Source organism: Haematobia irritans, chromosome 1, assembly GCF_050003625.1.
Source record: "Haematobia irritans isolate KBUSLIRL chromosome 1, ASM5000362v1, whole genome shotgun sequence".
Lineage (NCBI taxonomy): Eukaryota > Metazoa > Arthropoda > Insecta > Diptera > Muscidae > Haematobia > Haematobia irritans.
Window position 1 is genome coordinate 155,352,582 of NC_134397.1, and position 24,586 is coordinate 155,377,167.

At 31.3% G+C, this 24,586-nt stretch overlaps 2 protein-coding genes across 3 annotated transcripts in view; one reads left to right on the plus strand and one right to left on the minus strand.

Moving 5' to 3' along the window:
- Apc (APC-like) overlaps positions 1–24,586 on the plus strand; it is a 52,007-nt gene that overhangs the window by 11,112 nt on the left and 16,309 nt on the right. The gene's annotated exons all lie outside the window — the stretch shown is intronic.
- LOC142232680 (uncharacterized) lies at positions 11,056–11,877 on the minus strand. The gene has a single exon (XM_075303327.1). It carries the CDS (start codon positions 11,875–11,877, stop codon positions 11,056–11,058), a length of 822 nt encoding a protein of 273 aa, XP_075159442.1.

Genomic DNA, 24,586 nt, shown 5'->3' on the forward strand with positions numbered 1-24,586 from the left:
CAATTAGCCAGAAAAGATTGTTTTTTTTTTTTATACCCACCACCATAGGATGGGGGGTATATTAACTTTGTCATTCCGTTTGTAACACATCGAAATATTGCTCTAAGACCCCATAAAGTATATATATTCTGGGTCGTGGTGAAATTCTGAGTCGATCTGAGCATGTCCGTCCGTCCGTCCGTCAGTCTGTTGAAATCACGCTAACTTCCGAACGAAACAAGCTATCGACTTGAAACTTGGCACAAGTAGTTGTTATTGATGTAGGTCGGATGGTATTGCAAATGGGCCATATCGGTCCACTTTTACGTATACCCCCCATATAAACGGACCCCCAAATTTGGCTTGCGAGGCCTCTAAGAGAAGCAAATTTCATCCGATCCGGCTGAAATTTGGTACATGGTGTTAGTATATGGTCTCTAACAACCATGCAAAAATTGGTCCACATCGGTCCATAATTATACATAGCCCCCATATAAACCGATCCCCCGATTTGGCTTGCGAGGCCCCTAAGAGAAGCAAATTTCATCCGATCCGGCTGAAATTTGGTACATGGTGTCAGTATATGGTCTCTAACAACCATGCAAAAATTGGTCCACATCGGTCCATAATTATATATAGCCCCCATATAAACCGATCCCCCGATTTGGCTTGCGAGGCCTCTAAGAGAAGCAAATTTCATCCGATCCGGCTGAAATATGGTACATGGTGTTAGTATATGGTCTCTAACAACCATGCAAAAATTGGTCCACATCGGTCCATAATTATATATAGCCCCCATATAAACCGATCCCTCGATTTGGCTTGCGAGACCGCTAAGAGAAGCAAATTTCATCCGATCCGGCTGAAATTTTGTACGTGATGTTAGTATATGGTCTATAACAACCATGAAAAAATTGGTCCACATCGGTTCATAATTATATATAGCCCCCATATAAACCGATCACCAGATTTGACCTCCGGAACCTGTTGGAAGACTAAAATTCATCTGATTCAGTTGAAATTTGGTACGTGGTGTTAATATATGGCCTCAAACTCCCATGCAAAAATTGGTCGATATCGGTCCATAATTATATATAGGCCCCATATAAACCGATCCCCAGATGTGACCTCCAGAGCCCCTTTGAAGAGCAAAATTCTTGCCATTCGGTTGAAATTTGGTACGTGATTTTAGTATATGGTATCCAACAACCATGCAGGAATTGGTTCCTATCAGTCCATAATTATATATAGCTCCCATATAAACCGATCCCCAGATTTGACCTCCGGTGCCTTTTGGAGAAGCAAAATTCATCCTATATGCTTGAAATTTGGTACGTGGTGGTAGTATATGATATTTAACAGCCATGCCAAAAGTGGTCCACATCAGTCCATAATCGTACATAGCCCCATATAAACCGATCCCGAGATTTGGTTTTGGAACCTCTTGGAAGAGCAAATTTCATCCGAGTGAGTTGAAATTTGGTACATTGTGCTAGTATATGGTCGTTAACAACCATGCCTAACTAGGTTCATATCGGTCTATAGTTATATATGGCCCTCAGATAAATCGATCCCCAATCACACAAAAATTGGTCCATATCAAGTTCATAATTGTATATAGCCCCCATATAAGCGACCCCCATATTTCAATTCTGGTTCTCTACGTACAAAAAGTCCATATCGATTCGTAATTATTTGTAGACTTAACTATACATAACTTTTTTGTCTAATATATACTATGTATGGACTAAATCACAGTCTTTCGTAGAAGTTTCTACGCAATCCATGGTGGTGGGTACATAAGATTCGGCCTGGCCGAACTTGCGACAGTATGTACTTGTTTTTTTTTGAGTTAGTCTTTATGAAATTGTTTTTACATCCTGGAAAAGACTAAACGTTTATCACAAAAAGTATATACTTTTCATGCAAATAAACTTGCTTACAGCGAAAAGCAACTGAGAAACGAACTTTGTTTGTCTAAAATTCGTTTGGGAGGAAAGAATTATTTTTTTGCGAGTACTTGCTCGTATGGAAAAAAATTTATTGACAGTTTATCAAAGGAATTTCTATGAATTATTTTGTATATGGGTGACTATCTTTACTCAAATCCTAAGAAAAATCCAACTACTTCCTATTCCTGGTAATATATGATCTAAATTAATATAGTATATTTATATACCGAATGGAATATCAATATTACGGTAGTATTTATAAAATGTTAATAATTTAAAGTCATTTCTGGACAAGTTGACATTTTCACTTCCTTTATGTTTCGAATTTATGAATCTTATAATATTGAGTACAAATAAATTTAACCCTCTAATGCCCCAATTTTTTGCCAGCTTATTATATATTCAACGTTAAAGACACAAAAGCAAGAAAACGAAACAACAAAAAATTATGAGGTAAAGTTCAGTATATGCTGCAAAGCCTCTTGAACAGATTTTACTAAGTTTTCTTTTTATTTTATCCATTTTTGTTGTCTTAAGGTGTGTTTTACTAAAAGCTTCCTGATTTTTCGAAGCCCGCCTAAAGGCGGGATTGGGCATTATTTTTTTTTTTAATATTTGGGAAAATAAATGACGTTAGACACCCACTCATTCAAATTGCTTCATGTAAAAACATGAACTTACATTGGGATATTTTTGTTTTCAAATAATTTGTCAATAAAATATTTAAAAGATGTGGAAGAGGCAAATAAAAATTCAAATAATATATTTCTACCTAAATTATAAACAGTTTTCGATTATATTGCAAATGCTGAAAGTTAAATTGCCACCACTGATGTGGATGAATACTTTTCCACTTAAAAAATATCAATTATTCTTATAAACGATATTAATTAGACGACCAAATAGTATCGTATTGCATGCAAATTATTCTTCTCTTTCATTTCCATATCAATCGTTTCTATTCCCTTGCCCTTAACTTAGCGGTCATTCGCCATGTAATGGAATTATATTCCTGTTAAGTGAACATACGACTGGTGGAAGAATATTTTTGGTTTGTACTTTGCTCAAAGTGTTCTGATGGCATTTACAAGCAATGTTCGTTCAATGTTGAATCATCATCAATATACACTCACGCGTTTTAATGTCCACTTGGGCCGCCGTATATGTGGGTATGTTAATATATTCCCACTAGTTTTCAGAAGAGTTTAAATTCAACACAATTTGGCATATATGCACGTTTGCGTCTGCTTTATGACTGTATTCTTGATGAGACGAGACGTCAACGAAGATGTTTGATTACTTTAAAAGGCGTCCAATGTCTTATTTTAAAACTTGGTATAATTTTGTCATCCAGGGATGGTGACGGTTTGTTTTTTTTTTTACAATCTGATGGCCAGCGGGTAATATAAATATTACCATTTAAATGTAAATAATTAAAAATCCAAAGTTCTAATTAAATAAAATGTTATATGTCATTTATGTGTCACACGTTTAACACAAATCTACTAATCAACTTTGGTTAAGAAGAAAAGAATTGAAGTAAGAATATATTTAAGACAAAATTTTCTTGAGTTTGTATACTTGTATTTTGTATACTTGATACTAGAAGAAAAATTTGAATTTATCCGTTTTTTATATGCTTTAAGGGTCCTCTACACTCAAAAAACAGTACATCTTTATGCGTCAATCGTGTATAATTTTTTACCCATTTTTTAGTTCATCTACACAAAAAAAAGTTGAATTGTATTCAAAGATTTTGCCTAAATCCCCTTAGGGATTTAGGCATTGATTCCGAACCAAAGATGCCGCTTCTTTAAAATAGAGATATTTTTTAGCGACTTTTGTGGCTTTAAATCTACACGGACGAAAAAGACTGTTTTTCATATGTTTGGATGTAAAAATTATATGTTTAGAACTCAAATTTTTTTAACACATTATTTTTAAGTGCAAGCGTATAATGTTCATAAACTAGCATAACATGTTTGTGATATATATGTTAATATGTTAGAACATATTATATTTGGCACATAACATTTTTGTAAATACAATATGTTTGAATGCAAGCATATACTAATTTATAAATAGCCTATAAACATTTATGTGTTTAGAATTAGAGACCTAGAGAGTAAGATGCAAGTAAAAGAATGGAAGTAACCAATTGTCGCCTTAAAAATATATATGCACAAAGAAAATTTCATTAAAAGTTTTTTCTACCAGTGTATGCCTTATGTGAAACATAATATGTTAGAGTAATACAAACAATATTTAGTTTGGACCAATCCTGAAAATATATATGCTTGAAGCAAAATGTGTTTGTTTGTATATATTGCAGAAGCGATTTTTGAGGGTGCACGGTTGAAAAAGACTGTTTTTCATATGTTTTGCTATAAACATTATATGTTTGGAACACAAATTTTTAAACACAATATTTTTGAGTGCAAGCATATAATGTTCATAAACTAGCATAACATGTTTGGGACACATATGTTAATATGTTAGAACATATTATGTTTGGGACATAAAATGTTTGTAAATATAATATGCTTGGATGCAAACATATATTAATTTAGAAATAGCCTATAAACATATATGTGTTTAGTAGCTTGGAGCGCTATTTAACAGGGAGCGATATTGAATTAAGTTGGTGGTTGTTGCTTGTTATTACAAAATTAACATTTTATTTTTCCTTGGGCAATTGATCAGCTACTTCTTTGATCCTTACAAACTGTGTGGTCCGCTGTTCGAATCCCCGTCCGGCAAAAGGTAAAATTAAAATAAAAAAAATCATAAAATTGAATAATTTCTTCTACAATGTTTGTATTACAGAAAAAGGTGCTAAGAACTAAAAAATCTCGTGGAAGTGAGAAAGATGTCGGGGAATATACAATTGGGCAGAAACAAAATTTTGAGCATTCAGGTCGAAAACCTATGTTGTTAGCACCTATATTACCTGTTTATTTTCATAATTCATTATGACTGTAAATATATAAATAAATAAAATTTTGAGCACAATATTGTTTGGGAGAATTTTTTTTAAGCATATAATATTTTTGGGTGCAAAATGCTTCCAAACATATTATATGGTCACATAATAACATATTGTTTTTTGGAAGAAAACATTATTGAATTTGGATGCAAAAATACAACTTAGACTACCCAAACATATATTGTTTAGACCAATATGCTTTCAAACATATTATATATTGGTAGAGATCAAACATATAAATGTTTGGGCAATACCCAAAAATGTATATGCTTGAAGCAAAATATGTTTGGGAGTATATGTTACAGAAGCGATTTTTGAGGGTGTAGAAGGCAAATTTGAATTTATTCGTATTTTTCCTAATGTCTAACGTGCTATAAGAGATTTTTACACTAAAAAAACAGCAAATCTTTATGGTTCTTTTGTGTATATTTTTTCACTCATTTTTAGTTCATCTACACTCAACAAAAAAAGAATGTTTACTTGGATTCGAAGATTTTGACATTAAAGATTTTGGTATTGATTCCGAGCCAAAGATGCTCTTCTTTAAAATAAATATATTTTTTAGCGACCTATCTTGCTTTAAATCAAGGATCAATAAAATTAAAATTAGGATACATCATATATAGAAATTTCATTTTCTTTTACGTGTATATTAGTAAAGCTGTTCTCGTACAAACAAATGCCAGATTAAAAATCCAAATTATAACAGATACTTCAAAGCAAAAAAAATATGTTTTTAAGAACTTTAAACCAAAGATGCTATATCTTCAAAATAAGTCTTAGCCTATATTTGAAGCGTTTTTATCTTAAATCTAAAAATTCGATATTTCAGTAAATTTAAGGACGATTTCTTTAAATAAAAAATAAGTTTCTTTACTTTAAGGAAAATTTGCCCTACTTCAAAGACATACGGCTTTAACGGATGGACGCAAATTTCCAAAATTTGTTTCAAAGATTATAAACTTTATTGTTATAAAGATTTCATTGTTATAAAGATACTTATCCTTAATATTTTGTAAATTGCACATTCTAAAATTTAGGTTGCGTAGTTTTAATATCACGTAAATATTTTTTTCAGTGTACACAAAAAAATTATTAATGTCAAGTAAACTTTCTCGAAGAATAATAATTCATGTAAGGGAAAATAGATCCGTATATGAAAATTCATTTCAGCGCCACCTATAAGTGAAAAAACAAGTTATTTACGAATACATTTTTTTGCGATATAATCCTCCGTAGAAATTGGTATATATTGGCCAAACGGGAAGAGATAGAAATGCCAAATTTTAACAAAAGATAAACTGAAACGATAGCTTTCGATTGGAATTAAAACCTTTGGCCAAAAATCTTCCGAATGTTGCATATACGAAACATAGAGAAAAGTGACCACTGTGGCCAAATGGAAAAAGATGGGGTTCCAGGGGTTATGGGGTTATATGTGAAAGATAGATCTTTTAGTGCTCTATCCGATGGTAAAAACGGATATTGCAAAATATGTTTGGGAGTCTCAAAATATGGCTTGGAAAAAAGTGGACCCACTGTTCCTCAAGAGAAAAGTGACCACTGTGGCCAAATGGAAAAAGATGGGGTTCCAGATTTATATGTGAAGGATAGATCTTTTAGTGCTCTATCCGATGGTAAAAACGGATATTGCAAAATATATTTGGGAGTCTCAAAATATGGCTTGGAAAAAAGTGGACCCACTGTTCCTCAAGAGAAAAGTGACCACTGTGGCCAAATGGAAAAAGATGGGGTTCCAGATTTATATGTGAAAGATAGATCTTTTAGTGCTCTATCCGACGTTTAAAACGAATACAGCTAAATGCGTTTGGGAGTCTCATTATATGGCTTGGAAAAAAGTGGGCCCACTGTTCCTCAAGAGAAAAGTGACCACTGTGGCCAAATGGAAAAAGATGGGGTTCCAGATTTATATGTGAAAGATAGATCTTTTAGTGATCCATCCGACGTTTAAAACGAATACAGCTAAATGCGTTTGGGAGTCTCATTATATGGCTTGGAAAAACGTGGGCCCACTGTTCCTCAAGAGAAAAGTGACCACTGTGGCCAAATGGAAAAAGATGGGGTTCCAGATTTATATATTGTGAAATGTATTTGAGAGTCTCAATATGTGGGTTGGAAAAAAATGGGGGCACTGCTCCTAGAGAAAAATGGAAAAGATACCCCATCTTCCAGTCACAGAAATATCATTAAAATATTTTAAATTGAAAATCATTTAAAAAAATAACTTTTTAATAAAATTCACAAATATTGTAAACAAAATGAGTGAATGTTTATTAACACTTTAATTCAATATCTAAATTTGATCCGATTTTTTCCAAATTCAATAGGGTCCGTCCTTGTGCCAATAAAGCGCTACATACCAAATCGCTTACTAATTGCGACCGGAATCCTGCGAACAACAAATAAATGGACGGACGGACTGACTGACGGACGGACACCAAGGGCTAGCTATACATATCAAAATCGGTTAATAATTGCGACCGAAATCCTGCGAACAACAAATACATGGACGGACTGACGAACGGACGGACACCAAAGGCTAGATCGACTCAGGAGGTGATTCTGAGTCGATCGGTATATATTTTATGGGGTCTAAAATCAATATTTCTGGTAGGCACATTTTTTGGCAGATCAAAGTTATTATACCCTGACCACTATGTGGGTATAAAAATCGAAAAGTTTAATTTTTAAAAATATTAAAATTTAATACTCATTTCAATCCATATTCCATATATCGTCATTATCGCGAAATTTCAAAAGATATAAATCAATTTTTTAATATTTCAAATTCGTTTAATTCACATTTCATGTAGGCCAAAATATAAATAACTATGTATGTTATGGGGAATCAGTGACCACAAGATTGTTTAATATATTACATTGAAATTTAAATAGCGAAAAAAAACACCGCAAATATGATAACCCTTCTAACATCATTTCCATTTATAGTTGGCATTATCTTGCGTTTATAATTGCGTATAATTTTTATTATGGCCACAATTCCATTTGATATATTATAGAATTTTATAATAGAAAATAAATAATTAATGAGCACATACATATTATTTAAGGCCAAATTATTGAATGATGACGTAGAAAATATACACAGAAAAAACATCCGTAGTTTAACTAACGCCAACTTGTATTTATAGCAAACAAAATTGTTTTTGTTTGTAGTTAAATTTTATTATTTTTGCGAAATTTTGCACAGCAAAATTAAATTATCGTCTTTTTAAGTATATCTCTTAACATTTTATGAACTAAACGTGGGTATAAAGTTCAATGATCGCAAATACAGTTTTGTTAACATTTTCTAAAATTAACAAAAATTTTCCAACCAAAATTGTAACCAAAAATTTCCTTCCTAGTGGGATCAATGTTTTTTTGAGTGTATATTAATACCAAATATATGATCGTTTGTTTGTGTTAGCCATCCCGAAGATGAATGGGATAAAATCATAAAATGACTAGTAAATTTAATAGGTAATAGGAAAACAAAATTTACAAAATATTAGTTGATGAATTAAGAAGGTAAACTTTGTCATTGCTATCGGTTCAAACTGACTGACTACTTTTCAATCGTGTTCCTCTTTTTCTACCATAAAACTTTTTCTTAAACGATACTTAGCATCAGCGTTGCCAATTTAGCTTTTTTCCCGCTAGATTTGGCTTTTTTTGAAGACGTTTAGCGGGGAAAAAATGCATTTAGCTTTTAGCTTTTTTTCTGGCTTTTTTTCATGACCCTTTTAGCTATTTTTGGCTTTTTTTATTTTCGACATGTTCCTATTGAAGTATGGATAAAACTTCGTTTTTATCTAAGCCTTGCTGCCAGAATAAAGGTTTCCACATATTTCAAAGCTCAATTGAAGCCTTAATAATTATTCCAACCATTATACGGGCATTTTTGCAGCAAATACACCTTGTTGTAAAGTTTTTTCCTCGTATTCATACAAGTTATCGTAAACTTTAAATCTACTATTACCATACAAATTCCTTATATAAACTGTCAGTAAATTATTAGGAATACTAGCATTTGACTCGTTTATCCTTTTTATGTTATTATAATACGTATTCTAAAGTTATTATGATATTACCAAATTAAAATAGTAGATGTGAATTGCTTTGTACACTGAAAAAGTATTGTCGTGAGGCCAAAGATTTCATGTCTTTAAAATACGAACGCGAATTTTGGTTATAATAGCATTTGTGAATTTCTCTTATATAAACTGTTTTCCTTGTCCAAAAGCCGATAAAATCGTTTTGTCCTTATAGTTAAGTGATTCAACTTAAAAATTGGTATCTTTTCATGAAAAGGCTAGGGTCAATTCTAAAAAATTCTTAAAATTAATTAAATAGTCTTTAAATTTGTGGAGTTTTTGTATCTTGACCACAAACCAAAATATCGTTCAAAAATAGAATAGGTTTTTCAACATTTTATTTTAAAAACGTATACACATAATAATTTCTACTTAAAGTCGAGTCTGAATTTGGAAATTTAAGTTGTCGTTAGCACGTTTTTAAAGCACTGTGATAGCTCATGAAGAAAAAGCTGAAAAAACGAATAAATTCAAATTTGTCTCGGAATCAATACCAAAATCATTAGTGTACAAAATCTTTGGAACCGAACATAGAAATAATTAAGGAAATAAAGTTTTGAATGTGGTATTATTTTTTAACATCAAAAAAAAAAAAAAAATGCAATAAAAAACAAATCTGCTATTTATTCATGGAATGGACTTACATTTACGAAAATTGGACAACAATAGATTTGTATGGGAAATTTTCGTATAACGAATTTATCATTAATTCAGTTAAAACGAAATATATTGATATTTTCCAATGCAGTTCTATGTGACATTGGACTTGTTGATGATTAACCAGAATAATTGCAAGTTTACCGGGAAAAAAGTTTTTACTAGGAAATATAAATGAAAGACTTCCAGTAAAAATTTGTGATAGTAATCAAAATGTATCGAGTATGCAAACAGAGTTAATATGACTTACATTTTCTTACAGTCTCACAGAAATGGAAATTAAATGAATACAGTTAAAATAATATGCATTTTAAGTGAAATAAAGCCTTTAAGTTTGTTAAATTTTAATCAAAAATATGACTTTTGATACAAAAAAATTTAGCTTTTTTTCTAGCTATTTTTTAACATTTTTTAGCTTTTTTTGGCTAGTTTTTTGGACAAATCTAGCGGTTTTTGATGAAACAATTCTGGCAACGCTGCTTAGCATTGATCTGAATGTTTTCGTCACTGATTATACATTTAACTTGGTTTTTGGATTTTTACGTGTTCATCATAATTATTTTTCAATTCTTTTTTAAAAACAATTTTCTATTTGAATTCCAAGCTAAAAGCCATTATCTCTCTAATTGCGGCAGCAATATAAAAGAAAATAACAAAGTTAATGATTCTCTCAATATTCCATATAAAAGGTTACATCTTAGGATTTATTATGAATTTATGGTTTCTTGTGAATTTTTCTTTTGCAAATTTCAATATTTGCATATCCGTAATATTTTCCAATTGGTTGGCATACGAGGGCAGTTCGGAAACTTCTTAGCCTAGCACAAAAAGCGCGGTATAAACAGAAAAAAGTTTTGAAGACTTCCATCTCTGTTATGAACACATGCTAAATTTTGTTTCTTCATATAGAAACAGGTGTTCAAAAAAGACGCATCTGCAATTTTTTTACAATGGAAAAATTAGAAATGTGTGCTGTCATTAAATATTTACATAAAAAAGGCTTATCATAATGATATGGTGAATGTGTTAGGTGAAAGTGCTCCTTCATATGCAACAGTAAAAAATTGGGTTGCTTAATTTAAACGTGGTCGTACAAGCATTGAAGATGAACCACGTAGTGGACGTCCAAAAACAGCAAGAACAACAGAAATTGTAGCCAAAGTGCATGATATGGTATTAAATGATCGACGAATAAAAGTGTGTGAAATTGCTAATATCATGGGCATCTCAAATGATCGAGTCGATTTAATTTTGCATGAAGAACTACAGATGAAAACGCTTTCTGCAAGTTGGGGCCGCATTTGTTAACAGTCGATCAAAAACGCATAAGAATGAACATTTCTCAAGCTCGTTTGGTTTTATCTTAATCGGGATCTCCCCATATTATCTTCGTGGTCCTTCCAATTATTCCACTGTTCCACAGCTCTACATGTGCTCGCTTCGCCCACACTTTTAACTCGGACCGGGTAGCCCCGAAGGGCTTGGGGTTATCCAAGTTTACTTCCTCAGCTTCCCTGGCTTTTATCGCTAGGTCATTCACATGCTCGTTTCCATCCACCCCACAGTGAACAGGTACCCAGATGATTCTAATGGAGCCATACACAGAGTAGGAATTTATTATATTTTTGAATTCTAAAACGGTTCGTGATTTAACCGTATTGGATGCTATTGCTCGTATAGCCATCTGGCTATCGGTGAGAACATTTACACTTAGTGGCCTTGTGTTTGTGCTGAGCCATCTTACACACTCCGTGATCGCTCTGATTTCTGCTTGCAGAATAGTTGTATGGTCTGGCAAGCGAAAGGAGATTTCGGTGCCAGAGTCTTCTAAGTATACCACCAATCCCGATCTATCCCCCATCTTCGCTCCGTCTGTGTAACAATTGTTACCATAAGGGGCTTCCATAACGGTTCCGTTAGACCATGATTGTCTCTCCGGTATGAGAATTTCGCACTCGGTCGCTAGCGTTTCTTCAGGTATGCGATCATGGAGCACTCCTAAATCAGCCGTCTCTCCTATCGTCACCTCAATTATCCTCTGATGGTTTGATCTGTTCCCCATTTGGTGCCATTCTCCCATCATCTTGAGTCTCATTGCTGTCATGGCTGTTTCACTTTTTATCTGTATCTCTATAGGTAGGACGTTTAGAATCGTTTCTAGCGCTCTAGTTGAAGTTGTCCTCATAGTCCCGCTTACACCAAGACAACATGTCCGTTGGACCCGTTGCAGGGTTTCTATTAATTAATTTAACTAAATAAGTAATTGAAAAAAAAATCAATATAAAACAACTTTTTAATTGGAAATATATTAAATATATGATAATTTTTCTGTGTAATTGAAAAATAATAAGTTTTTTCTTAATTAATATATCTGTAAATTGCCTAAGTGGCAATGGCCCCTTAAAAAAATCTTCCAAAAAAAAGGTTTGTGGACACAACCTGTGATATGGAACATGTTCAAGTTTATATCATATGTCAATATTACGTGGGCTTGTCAAGTATTAGAATTGGGTTAAAATTGAAAACAGCTTATAATTTGTTTATGCTGAGGATTTCTTGTAAGCTTGTAACAAATCAAAAATATTATTACATATATACTTTTGTAATATATTGTAAATATTACATAGTATATATTATATATTTGACAAACATTGAGTAGGTCTTAACATTCGCCTGCATGTCTGGTTTTAATTATAGCTTTTGCACTAAGTTTTCTTCAATGTACACACAAAAAAAAAATTTTGATTTCAATCACGAAAATCGCGGATTCAATCATTTTTTTAATTGAAATGTCTTCAATCACGAAAATGATAGTATCAATCACCCATTTTGATTGAAAACCAACACGATTTTCAATTAAAAATTTAATTGACTTTTGTCACGGAATCAATTAACTGTGTGATTGAATCAATTAAAAACGTGATTGATTTTTAAAATAAAATTCAATCACAGTTTCAATTGAATCAATTAAAATTTTAATTAATTTCGCGACAAAAATCAATCAACTATTTGATTCGTTCAATTAAATAATTAATTGAAATTGGCTATAAATTTCAATCAAAAAATTTATATATTGCGACCCCAAAATCGTATTTAATTTTATTTGAAATAAAAGAAAATATGTGTTTCTTATAAAACATATTTAACATTTTATTATTTTTTGAATTATGCAATAGACAAATAAATTTGGTTCCTGTCATTTGTGGTTTGTTCTAACATAACTTACAAATACAATTACATAAATTATATAAATCATTACCTTCCTTATAATAATAACCATGTTAGCATGGTCCTTCTAATATGTAGATGCGCCTAGATTTCCAATAAATCAGCAGCCTGTAAGCTAAATTAGTTTTTCTGAAAGTAAACAGAATAATTCGAATTTAATTTTGTTCAATTAAAAGTTAATTTTGTTAAACATTACCTGCATAGAATATCAAGTTCAATTCTTAGTTCCAGGTTGCAGATTTATAATCTTCTTTTGCAGTTGTAGTCTTTTAGCATAAAAAGGTGTATTAAGGAGCTCGGTAATTTATTTTAGTAACAATTCCTTTCCAAAATTTCCGCACATTGAAATCGTCCAATCATAGACAAAAATAATGGGAAACCAATGTAATATTTGGTATTATATTGATGGTACTTTGCAAATTCTAAAAATAGAAAAAATATATAAATGGGAAATACATATTTTTATTATTTTCGGATATTTTTCATATTTTTAAATCCAAAAGAAAGAACTTTTTTACCGCTCTTGGTTTTAAAAAACTAGGAGTGAAAAAAATTATAATTTTAAAAGATCAATACGGTACCCACTTTTTTGTTGCAAACATATTCTTACATATTTGATAAAATGATGGAGTTGACGGGATTGATTGGTCAATTTCACGAAATAAAATTGGTTACTAAAAGAAATGAATAAAAAATATATTATTTTAGTCCGTTTAATGTAAACAGGCTTCAATGGAAAACGGTATTCACATTTCACAATTTCTTACCTTCAATAAACGTAGATTGTTTTCTATTTTTACAATACCACAAAACACCAACACAGGTAATTTCAAATGCGTTCTCTCATATATTTTTTCAAACCTTTACCACGTGGCCATTTGTTGTTGCACACTTTATTTATTTCAACCCTTTGCTATGATTTGTTGTTGCGTTCAAAATATTTATGCACACATTTTGAATGCAGCAGACAGAATGTCGCCAATCATGTTTTCAATTTACGTGAAAAACAAAAACCCAACCGTTCGTTACAAGTTACTTCTACAGACTGATCTCTCCATCATACATTGTTGAATAAATACCCATTCTCTTGTTCTCTTTTCGCTCTTTCCATTGCTCAAAATTATTAAATTTAAATCACAAAGGTGATTGGATCAATCACATGTGTAATTGGAAACGGAAAAAATTTCAATCACGTTTGTAATTGAAAATTATTTCCGAATTGATTAACACATTGATTGAATCAATTAATATTTTAATTGGAAACGTAACAAATGTCAATCATTTTTTAATTGGGTTTTATTCGGATTTGATTAAATAATTAATTGAATCAATTAACATATTAATTGAATCCGTTTCCAAATTCAATTAAGTGTTTAATTGAAAAAATGTTGGTGATAATTTTTTGTGTGTACCTAGCTAAACATTAAGAGTACCTAGGTGAATATTAAAATATAATACCTTTAGATATGTGCCTACATACTATCTATGTTTATACGTTGCTGGTAGATACAAATAAACAGGTTTCTTATACTTTCGGTTTCATTATTTTGTAAGATGCTTTTTTTTTTGCAAATGATAAAGTATAAGTTGACCAGAGCTTTGTATTGTCATTTTTTACTGACCTATCACATTGCAAGTATCTAGTATCCATAAATCGATCAAGTGATGTAGTAGTTTTGGACAGTAGAAATAGTGTAATGAACATTTCATGCTTTCAATGTTATTCAATATGGGTGAATACTATCATTTGGTATAAGATTAAGTACAATGAACTCTTTTTATATAATACGTAAAAAATTTGATATAGGAAATGCAATTAAATATGCATTAAAAGACCAAAATTACTTTATGATGAATTGCAATAATTTTTAAATGTACGAGTATGTACACACTAAAAAAAAAAAAACAAGTAAGGAAAGTCTAAAGTCGGGCGGAACCAACTATATTATACCCTTCACCACTATGTATACCAACATTTTTGATACCATCTTAACACCATCAAATTTGTTAGGAGATATATAAAGGTTTATATTCCCATATACAAATATTTTAATTTGAACAGATTTGGACATTTTTTAAACTTTCACAAAATGTCTAGAATCAAAATTTAAATTGGTTAATGACCGGGACGGACCACAATGTTAGTAAATAAATATTGGATATATTAAATATGTCGCAAATCTGCATTTACGATTTATACGAATTAGAGTATAGGTAAATTTGAATATTTTTTGCGAGTTTTCGAATTAACAGTGACGATTTTACAAGAAACATGTGGGAATTTTGGTCATATTTGCTAAAATCGGAAGAAGCCGATTTTGCTAAAATCTCATGTTAAATTTATCTCTTCTGCACCAATTTTGCACCACTTCCGAAATACGATGTTCATCATAGACACAGTATTGGTAAAATTTAGACATTTTTGGAAATTCTAAACTATTTTGTGGGAATTATGAATTTAGTAAATCATTTACACTTCATTTTTGTACACCCAAAAAACGTGACCCCTTCTTTAAGTTAAAATGAACTGATTTTGAAGAAAGTTGAACTTCGTATAGCGCCAAAGACATTTTTATTTGTTTGAACGATGTGATCTTCGTAGAAGCTAGGAAAAATGCATTCTATATTTTAGTTAATATTTTCCTATACCATTACACAGAAAAAATCGCCAAAATATTCCCAATTAAAAAGTTGATTGAAATTGAAAACTTTTGCAATTAAAAAATTAATTGGTACTATTAATCTTAAATTTCCAATTAAAAAATTAATTGATACAATCAACTTTTTAATCGAACTCGGAAGACAAAGTAACTTAAAAAAAGTGATCGACATTTTTTAATTTTTAACTAAAAATTTATATCAAACTATCCATTTTTAATCAAACTAAAACACTAACCCCCATTTTCATGAAACTTAACTGGTGAAATTTTTCAGTTGAAAGTTAACCGGAGAAAATATATTTTCATTTTTCTTTCTGTTAACTGGCAGTTAAAGCCTAACGGAGCTACATGAAAATGCCCGTAAGTCACTTAAGAAAGAAATTGAAAATAGTTACGTTTTTAATGGAAGCAAGTATATAAAGTAAGTTCGGCCGGACCGAATCTTAAATACCCACCACTATGAACCAAATATTAGGGTTTCCTTTGAAATTTCAGGAGGGCTTGAGGACTTTAGGACACTTCCCGAAGATAAATTTAAAGATTTCACCTATGAGGACTATATCAGATTCTGGATTTATAAGAACCATTTTTGTTTGAGTTTTAGAGGAATCATTAACATCTCTTGTAAGTGTGCAAGACAATTATAAAATAACGTCTTGATTTGAAATCTTAAATCTGTAGAAGTAAAATCTGGAAATTTTACATTGAGTTTCAAGCAATTTTCCTGATCAGTGCGCCTTCTACACCCTCAAGAAGTGAAGTCGGTCTATATGGAGGCATTACCAAATGGACCGATAAAAACTTAATCCGATACACGTTTTTGTGAGCCTAAAATACCAGAATATTTACAATTTCAGGCAAATCAGATAAAAAGTACGGTTTCTATAAACCCAAGGAGTTAAATCGGGAGATCGTTCTAATGAGGGCTATATTAAAATATGGACCGATACTCACCGTTTTCGGCACACCTCTTTATGACCCGAAAATACCTCTAGATTTCCAATTTCAGGCAAATAGGATAAAAACTTCGGATTCTAGAAGCCCAAGAAGTAAAATCGGGAAATCGGTCTATATGGGGGCTATACCAAAATATGGACCGATACTCACCATTTTCGGCACACCTCTTTATGGTCCTAAAATACCTCAAGATTTCCAATTTCAGACAAATTGGATAAAAACTACGGTTTCTATAAGCCCAAGACCCCAAATCGGGAGGACGTTTTATATGGGGACCATACCAAAACATAGACCGATACTCACAATTTTTGGCACACGTATTTATGGTCCTACAATACCTCTAGATTTCCAATTTCAGGTAAATTGAATAAAAACTGCGGTTTCTATAAGCCCAAGAAGTAAAATCGGGAGATCGGTCTATATGGGGGCTATATCAAAATATGGACCGATACTCACCGTTTTCGGCACACGTGTTAGTGGTCCTACAATACCTCTAGATTTCCAATTTCAGGCAAATTGAATAAAAAATGCGGTTTCTATAAGCCCAAGAAGTAAAATCGGGAGATCGGTCTATATGGGGGCTATACCAAAACATGGACCGATACTCACCATTTTTGGCACACCTCTTTATGGTCATAAAATACCTCTAGATTTCAAATTTCAGGCAAATTGGATAAAAACTACGATTTCTATAAGCCCAATACCCCAAATCGGGAGGTCGGTTTATAAGGGGGCTATATCAAAACCTGGACCGATATAGCCCATCTTCGAACTTGACCTGCCTGCAGATAAAAGACGATTTTATGCAAAATTTCAGCACGATTGCTTCATTATTGAAGACTGTAGCGTGATTACAACAGACAGACAGACGGACAGACGGACATCGTTATATCGTCTTAGAATTTCTCCCTGATCAAGAATATATATACTTTATATAGTCGAAAATCGATATTTCGATGTGTTACAAACGGAATGACAAACTTATTATACCCCCGTCACCATTCTATGGTGGTGGGTATAAAAATTAATTGAGTTTTGCATTCAACATCAATTAAATTTTTAATTGAACCAATTAAAAAATTAATTGAATCAATTAAAAAATTAATTGAAAATTGCTAAAAAAAATCAATTAATTTTTTAATCAAGCATTTTTTTAATATCCAATTAAACCTGTGATTGATACTATAATTTTCGTGATTGAAGACATTTCAATTAAAAAATTAAGTTTTTTGTGTGTAGTTGATTAAATTTTTACTATCAACTATATATTATGCTATATCAATAACCTCTGTATTTATTCATATATAAGAAACTTAAAAACAACCTCATTAGGTAACTCCCTTACAGTAGTTTATTTGGAATTCAATTTGCAATGGAAATTAAGCGAAATTAGCGACATTGTTTAAAAAATAACAAGCAAATAATATTACCGAATTACTTCCTAAGTTTGTTGAAGAAAATTAATCTCATGGCAATATGTAATGCCCTTAATAATTTATACTATATTTTGGATTTTCTTTATGGCAGCGACATGAATTTATTAGCCATGATTATTACACAATCATCCAAAAGATGAATTTTGACAATATTTTGTATTGTTTTTTTTTTTTTTTTTTTTTGGAAATTTCCTAAAATTGGGAAAAGCAAACTCGCAAATACATAAGATTCCTAAAAAAGTTTGAATCTGAAATTCATAAAACAATTGCTCATACCATGTTAACTAAATATATTTCGTACAAACATGCAATGACATCCATTTTATATTCCCACACGCTGTCAAGTTCACCATTGAAAATAACTGGCAGTCCTCTAACGTACAATGAGTTTCATAAGAATGGTTATTCAGTGTGATTTTATGTATTGATATTTCAGTGCAAATAACGCTGATTTAGGATGTACAATATTAGTTCAATAGTTAATGTTTTTGCAATTTGTATCCTTCCATGAAAATCAAATACCTTGCAACAATTTTACACTCTTATACAGGGTATTTTTCGGTGTGAAAATATTTCGATATGATTACATTTTGCCTTGAGTGTTACTAGGAGTCGTTTAAAAAGCGGTTGAAATGTAATGTGACGATATTTTGAAAAACCTACCAATATCATTATAACGATTTATGATGAGATACAAAAACATTTTGTTGATGATTTTCCAGCCAAATATACAGATCACAAAACTATAAGCACAAAATACACATGGCGTAACAAGTATGAGTACTGATATGCATGCTACTCATACAAAGCATATACTATGCAATGCATATATGATCCGTTTTTCTCGCGAAAAAACTCCTGCTTTATTTTCTGACATTTCGATTTGATTTTTTCGTAACGAATCAGTTCCAAACAGTAATTTGCTTTTGTGTCTTTTTGTAAAGAGCAAATCCGCTCAAAATTAAATATCGTATTTTCGAGTATGTATTGGGATAAACTCTGTCCGCCACACTGTGGAACAGGGTATTATAAGTTACCTTACGCCCGATATGCACTTATATGGGCCCAGAAGCCGGAGTTTTACCTTGATTTGCTTGAAATTTTGCACAAAAATAACACTTGGCCGTCAAGTCAAGTGCGCAAAATTTGGTTGAAATCGGTTCAGATTTAGCTCCCATATATATTTTTCGCCCGATTAACACTCATATTACCACAGTGGCCAATCTTTTACTCCGATTTATTTGAAATTTTAAACAGGAGGTAGAATTAACATTCTGACTGTCCGTACCGAATTTGGTTGAAATCGGTTCAGATTTAGACATAGCTCCCGTATATAGCTTTCGCCCGATTTACACTCATATAACCATAGAGGCCATTTTTTTTACTCCGATTTAGTTGAAATTTTCCACAGGGAGTAGAATTAGCTTTGTTGCTATGCGTGCCAAATTTGTGAAAGTGAAAACATACAATGTTCATAAACTAACATAACATGTTTGGGACATATATGTTAATATGTTAGAATATATTACGTTTGGGACATAAAATGTTTGTAAATATAATATGCTTAGATGCAAACGTATATAAATTTAGAAATAGCCTATAAACATATATGTGTTTAGAAAGAGAGACGTACAGAGTATGCTACAAATAAAATAATGGAAGTAACCAATTGGCGCCTTAAAAATATATATATACAAAAAGAAAATTTCATTAAAATTTTTTTCTACCAATGCATGCCTAATGTGAAACATAATATGTTTGAACGATACAAACAACAGTTTGTTTGGACCAATCCTGAAAATATATATGCTTGAAGCTAAATGTGTTTGGGGCATATGGTACAGAAGCGATTTTTTTGACCCGACTTTAGACTTTCCTTACTTGTTTTATTCTCCGATCTAAGGCATATTTAAATACCATAGAATGATGAAATATGCGCCTTGTTGCCATTTTAAGGGTATTTTCATTTCGAAGAAGTCCTCTCCTCTATCATGGTACAATAATTCCCAGGTAGTTGCAGTACTACAAAAAAAACAAAAACAACAGAATTCAAGTATATCCAAATGTCAGTTTTGTTTATAATTTTAATGTTAGTAAACAAAAGATATTAAATATTTTCAATTTGTTTTGTTTACATTTTAATGTTAGTTACCAATAGTAACCTAAGTAACCAATAGTAACCTACACGGATGAAAAAGGCTGTTTTTCATATGTTTGGCTATAAACATTATATGTTTGGAACACAAATTTTTAAACACAATATTTTTGAGTGCAAGCATATAATGTTCATAAACTAGCATAACATGTTTGGGACATATATGTTAATATGTTAGAACATATTATGTTTGGGACATAAAATGTTTGTAAATACAATATGCTTGGATGCAAACATATATTAATTTAGAAATAGCCTATAAACATATATGTGTTTAGTAGCTTCGAGCGCTATTTAACAGGGAGCGATATTGAATTAAGTTGGTGGTTGTTGCTTGTTATATCAAAATTAAGATTTTATTTTTCCTTGGGCAATTGATCAGATACTTCTTTGATCCTTACATACTGTGTGGTCCGCTGTTCGAATCCCCGTCCGGCAAAAGGTAAAATTAAAATAAAAAAAATCATTCAATTGGATAATTTCTTCCACAATGTTTGTATTACAGAAAAAGGTGCTAAGAACTAAAAAATCTCGTGGAAGTGAGAAAGATGTGGGGGAATATACAATTGGGCAGAAACAAAATTTTGAGCATTCAGGGGCCAAATCACCGCATTCGTCATCGAGTTCTGTTTCGTATAGAGAAACATTTCGATCGCATTAAATTTTTGGATCACCGCATTCGATCGTAATTTATTTTGTCTACTACTTTTTTTTACATTGCTGTAAACATATGGTAATAAGAAATTGAAAGAGTTGAATTTCAAAATAATGTTTTGTTATCAAATTATGTTATTTCTGAGATATTTATATTGTTTTTGTGTGTTAAGATATATGTGTAAAAATATATTATGAATCCAAGTGTTTTTTTTCCTCGTTTTCGGATTCAGACGATGAGTACAAAGTGGCATTAATAAGGAAAAATATTCGTGACAAAAGCAGTCCTTTAGCATTGCCTGAAGTAGAGTAAGAGTAAATTGTGTTTTTAACATCCACAGATTTAAAAGACGTTTTCATATGTCAAAAGAAGCTTTTAAATATGTTCTTGAAAAAATAAGTTTTTTTGAAGCGGCTACTGAGCATTCCTTTCTTTGATCCGATTCCCTAAATGCAAGTAATATATTTTCTTAAATGTATTTTGCCAAAATGGAATAATAATTACATTTTCACAAACTTTTTTCTTTTTGTTTACCTTTTTTATGCTCAAAAATCACTACATACTTCGTTTTCGATAGCATGCTACCTATCGTGTTCAACTTCGAGTAGAAACAATTCGATAACGACTGCGGTGATCCGCGTAAACTACATTACGAAGACGAAGTACTCGATTTCGACTGCGGTGATTTGGCCCCAGGTCGAAAACCTATGTTGTTAGCACCTATATTACCTGTTTATTTTCATAATTCGTTATGATTGTAAATATATAAATAAATAAATAAAATTTTGAGCACAATATTGTTTGGGAGAATTTTTTTAAGCATATAATATTTTTGGGTGCAAAATGCTTCCAAACATATTATATGTTCACATAATAACATATTGTTTTTTGGAAGACAACATTATTGAATTTGGATGCAAAAATACAAAATGTTTGGAACTTAGACTACCCAAACATATATTGTTTAGACCAATATGCTTTCAAACATATTATATATTGGAAGAGATCAAACATATAAATGTTTGGGCAATACCCAAAAATGTATATGCTTGAAGCAAAATATGTTTGGGAGTATATGTTACAGAAGCGATTTTTTGTGAGCGTGTATGTAACCAGTAGTAACCAGACATGTTTTTGACAATAATAACCTGTGGCATGTAAAACGTAACCAATAGTAACCTATGTAACCAATAGTTACATCTGTAACCAATAGTAATCATACATATTTTTGACAATAGTAACCTGTGGAATGTAAAATGTAACCAATAGTAACAGGACATGTTTTTGACAGTTGGATGTACTTAGCTGTGAACAGCTGACTGTGATGTAGTACCTTTAGTAGTTTTATCATGTCCACTATTTGAAAAAAATTAGATGTTCACAAGACTATCTTGAAGCGAATTTTTTATCACCAAAATTGTTCGCAGCACTGAAGAAAAAATCGTAGTTGAACTAACTTTAAATTTTTTAACTAAAGCACTGAAAAACAAATTCGTGCTTATTTATCAAACCGTAAACTTAATAAAATTTCCAAATAAATATTTAAATAGATCAATTAATTTCGAAAAAAATGTATCTTGTACACTTGATATTTTGGACGGTTTCAAAAATAACATGTGATTTCTTCGAATTAAACACCAGGTACTACATGACTTGTTATGTTAACAAGATTCTATTAATTAGTTCTCATCCACACCCAAAAAAATGGGATAGCCAAATAATGTTAATACATTTCTCTCAAAATCACTGTTCTCATCATTCCATTTTGCCTTGAACTTATTACTTTGAGTTTATAGCCCACTCTAGACACAGAAGCACAGCCCATGAAATTCTAGACCTACCCACTAACTAAAATGCGTAGTCTTTGTATTTTATAACTGGAATGTGGAAATTGGGTTGGTTGTTCTGCTTCTTCTCGGTGAAAACCTTTTCATAGGTACGATGGTAATTTATTTGCATAAAACATTTCATGATTCAATTGATGGTGGTGTAATAAAAAAAAATAGAGAAGATTTGCACAGTTAAACACACGCTAAATTAAATTAAAAGGAACAGAAGCCTGCTATTCAAGTTCAAAATAAAACTTGACTGTAAAAACCACATAAAACAAAATACAACAAAATTATACTTTTTATTTGAAGGTAAGAAAGAGTCTAATGTTAAACGTAATTTAACATGATGGAAATTGCTTTAAATTTTGTTTCCTAAAAAAATATGGTTGTATATATTGCAATAATTGTAGTTTTATTTTCTTTTGCTTTTTTTATTTTTTACTTACCTTTGCATTTTTTTTTTTGTTTTGTTGAAAGTCATGCACTGGAAACTTTTGAAATCAAACAAAAATAAGCAACAAATAAAAAATAATGGATAATGAAAGAAAAACTTTCTAAAATGAGAGCACCACGATCTCCTCAGCAATAGATTTTATTTACTGTGAAATGGTAGAAAAGAATTGCTGCACAAAAACCTATTATGATATGCAACAGATTTTTTCCAGAAATTAAGTGCATAGAGGATAATGAGTGTAAGAAATTCGCTTGCCGTAACTTCATGTTTTTTTTTTTAGTTCTAAAAAATTCTTTAATTTTTCTTAAATGAAAAATAAAACCTCAATGAATAATAATTTACCTAGTTCTGCTACAAGGACAAACATCTTAATTTATATGTTTTTCCGACTGATTTGCTACTGTATTATCAAAGTCCTTCATCAAATTATGCAATGTTCACGCACAGAAAAAACATGTTTGGACATGGTTGCCGCATACATTTAATGCTTATCTAGAGTGTGTAATTGTCGCGAAAACCATGTATTTTGTCTTTGTAAAAATAATTTTCGAGCGGAGAAAAATATATGTTAGCAATAAGCATTTAAATGGTTCTCAAATGCCGCAAACATGTTCTATTATTTAAATGATAGAATTTGAGACCATTACATGGTCGGGAAAATCATGTACCTGACCATTCAATTTTTTTACTTTTTTGCAGAGAAAAAAGTATTTTTATAGGTTAGGAATAGACATGTGTAGAACCATTACATGGCCATAAAGACCATGTACATTTTTTTCGTGACCATTTTTTAACTTTTTTGCAGCGAAAAGATTTTTATAAAAACATTGAGTAGGTACACACGATTTTCATTTTGCGCGTCAGTCATGTGTTGATTGTTGCTTCGAATGGAAGGAGAATACGGATTGATGGGCACGAAGTAAATATGGAATGATTACTTATTGTTGAAATTGAACCAAAATAGAGTGTGTAAAAATATGTGATGTTTGCTTGCACGACATTATAAATACAAATAAACAATGAATTAGTTTATAAATAAATAAAACAAATAAATACAATTAATGTTGTGTTTTCTTTTCTCAAGTGGCGTCCTTTTTCATAAAGATCAAAGATCAGGTTGTGACCATGTTCTTTTAACTGGAAGAAAAACATTTTTGATGAATACCATAACATTTTAGATCGTGACCATTGTATTTTGATTCAAACAAAATTATTTTTATCAATATAATAACAGTTTAGATGAGGACAATTTTATTTTTCTTAGAACCATGTTCACAGAGCCAACATGGTTGCAGGTGAAAATGTTACATGGTCGCCGCAAAAATAGCTCCTATAATATTATTTTGCTCTTCGAATATGATTGTGACAATCATGTTTCTTCTCTGCGTGTTTCAAGTAAAACGGGCATTTAAAGTCTTGAATGACATCTGCTTCAAAAAATATTGACTTAATTGAAAAATATTGGCCTGACCTAAATCTTAGGATACGCATAAAGTAAATTAAAGTCGTATGTCTTT

Bases quoted from the DNA above. Each gene is read 5' to 3' on its own strand.
- LOC142232680 (XM_075303327.1), bottom strand. From the start codon at position 11,877: ATGAGGACAACTTCAACTAGAGCGCTAGAAACGATTCTAAACGTCCTA.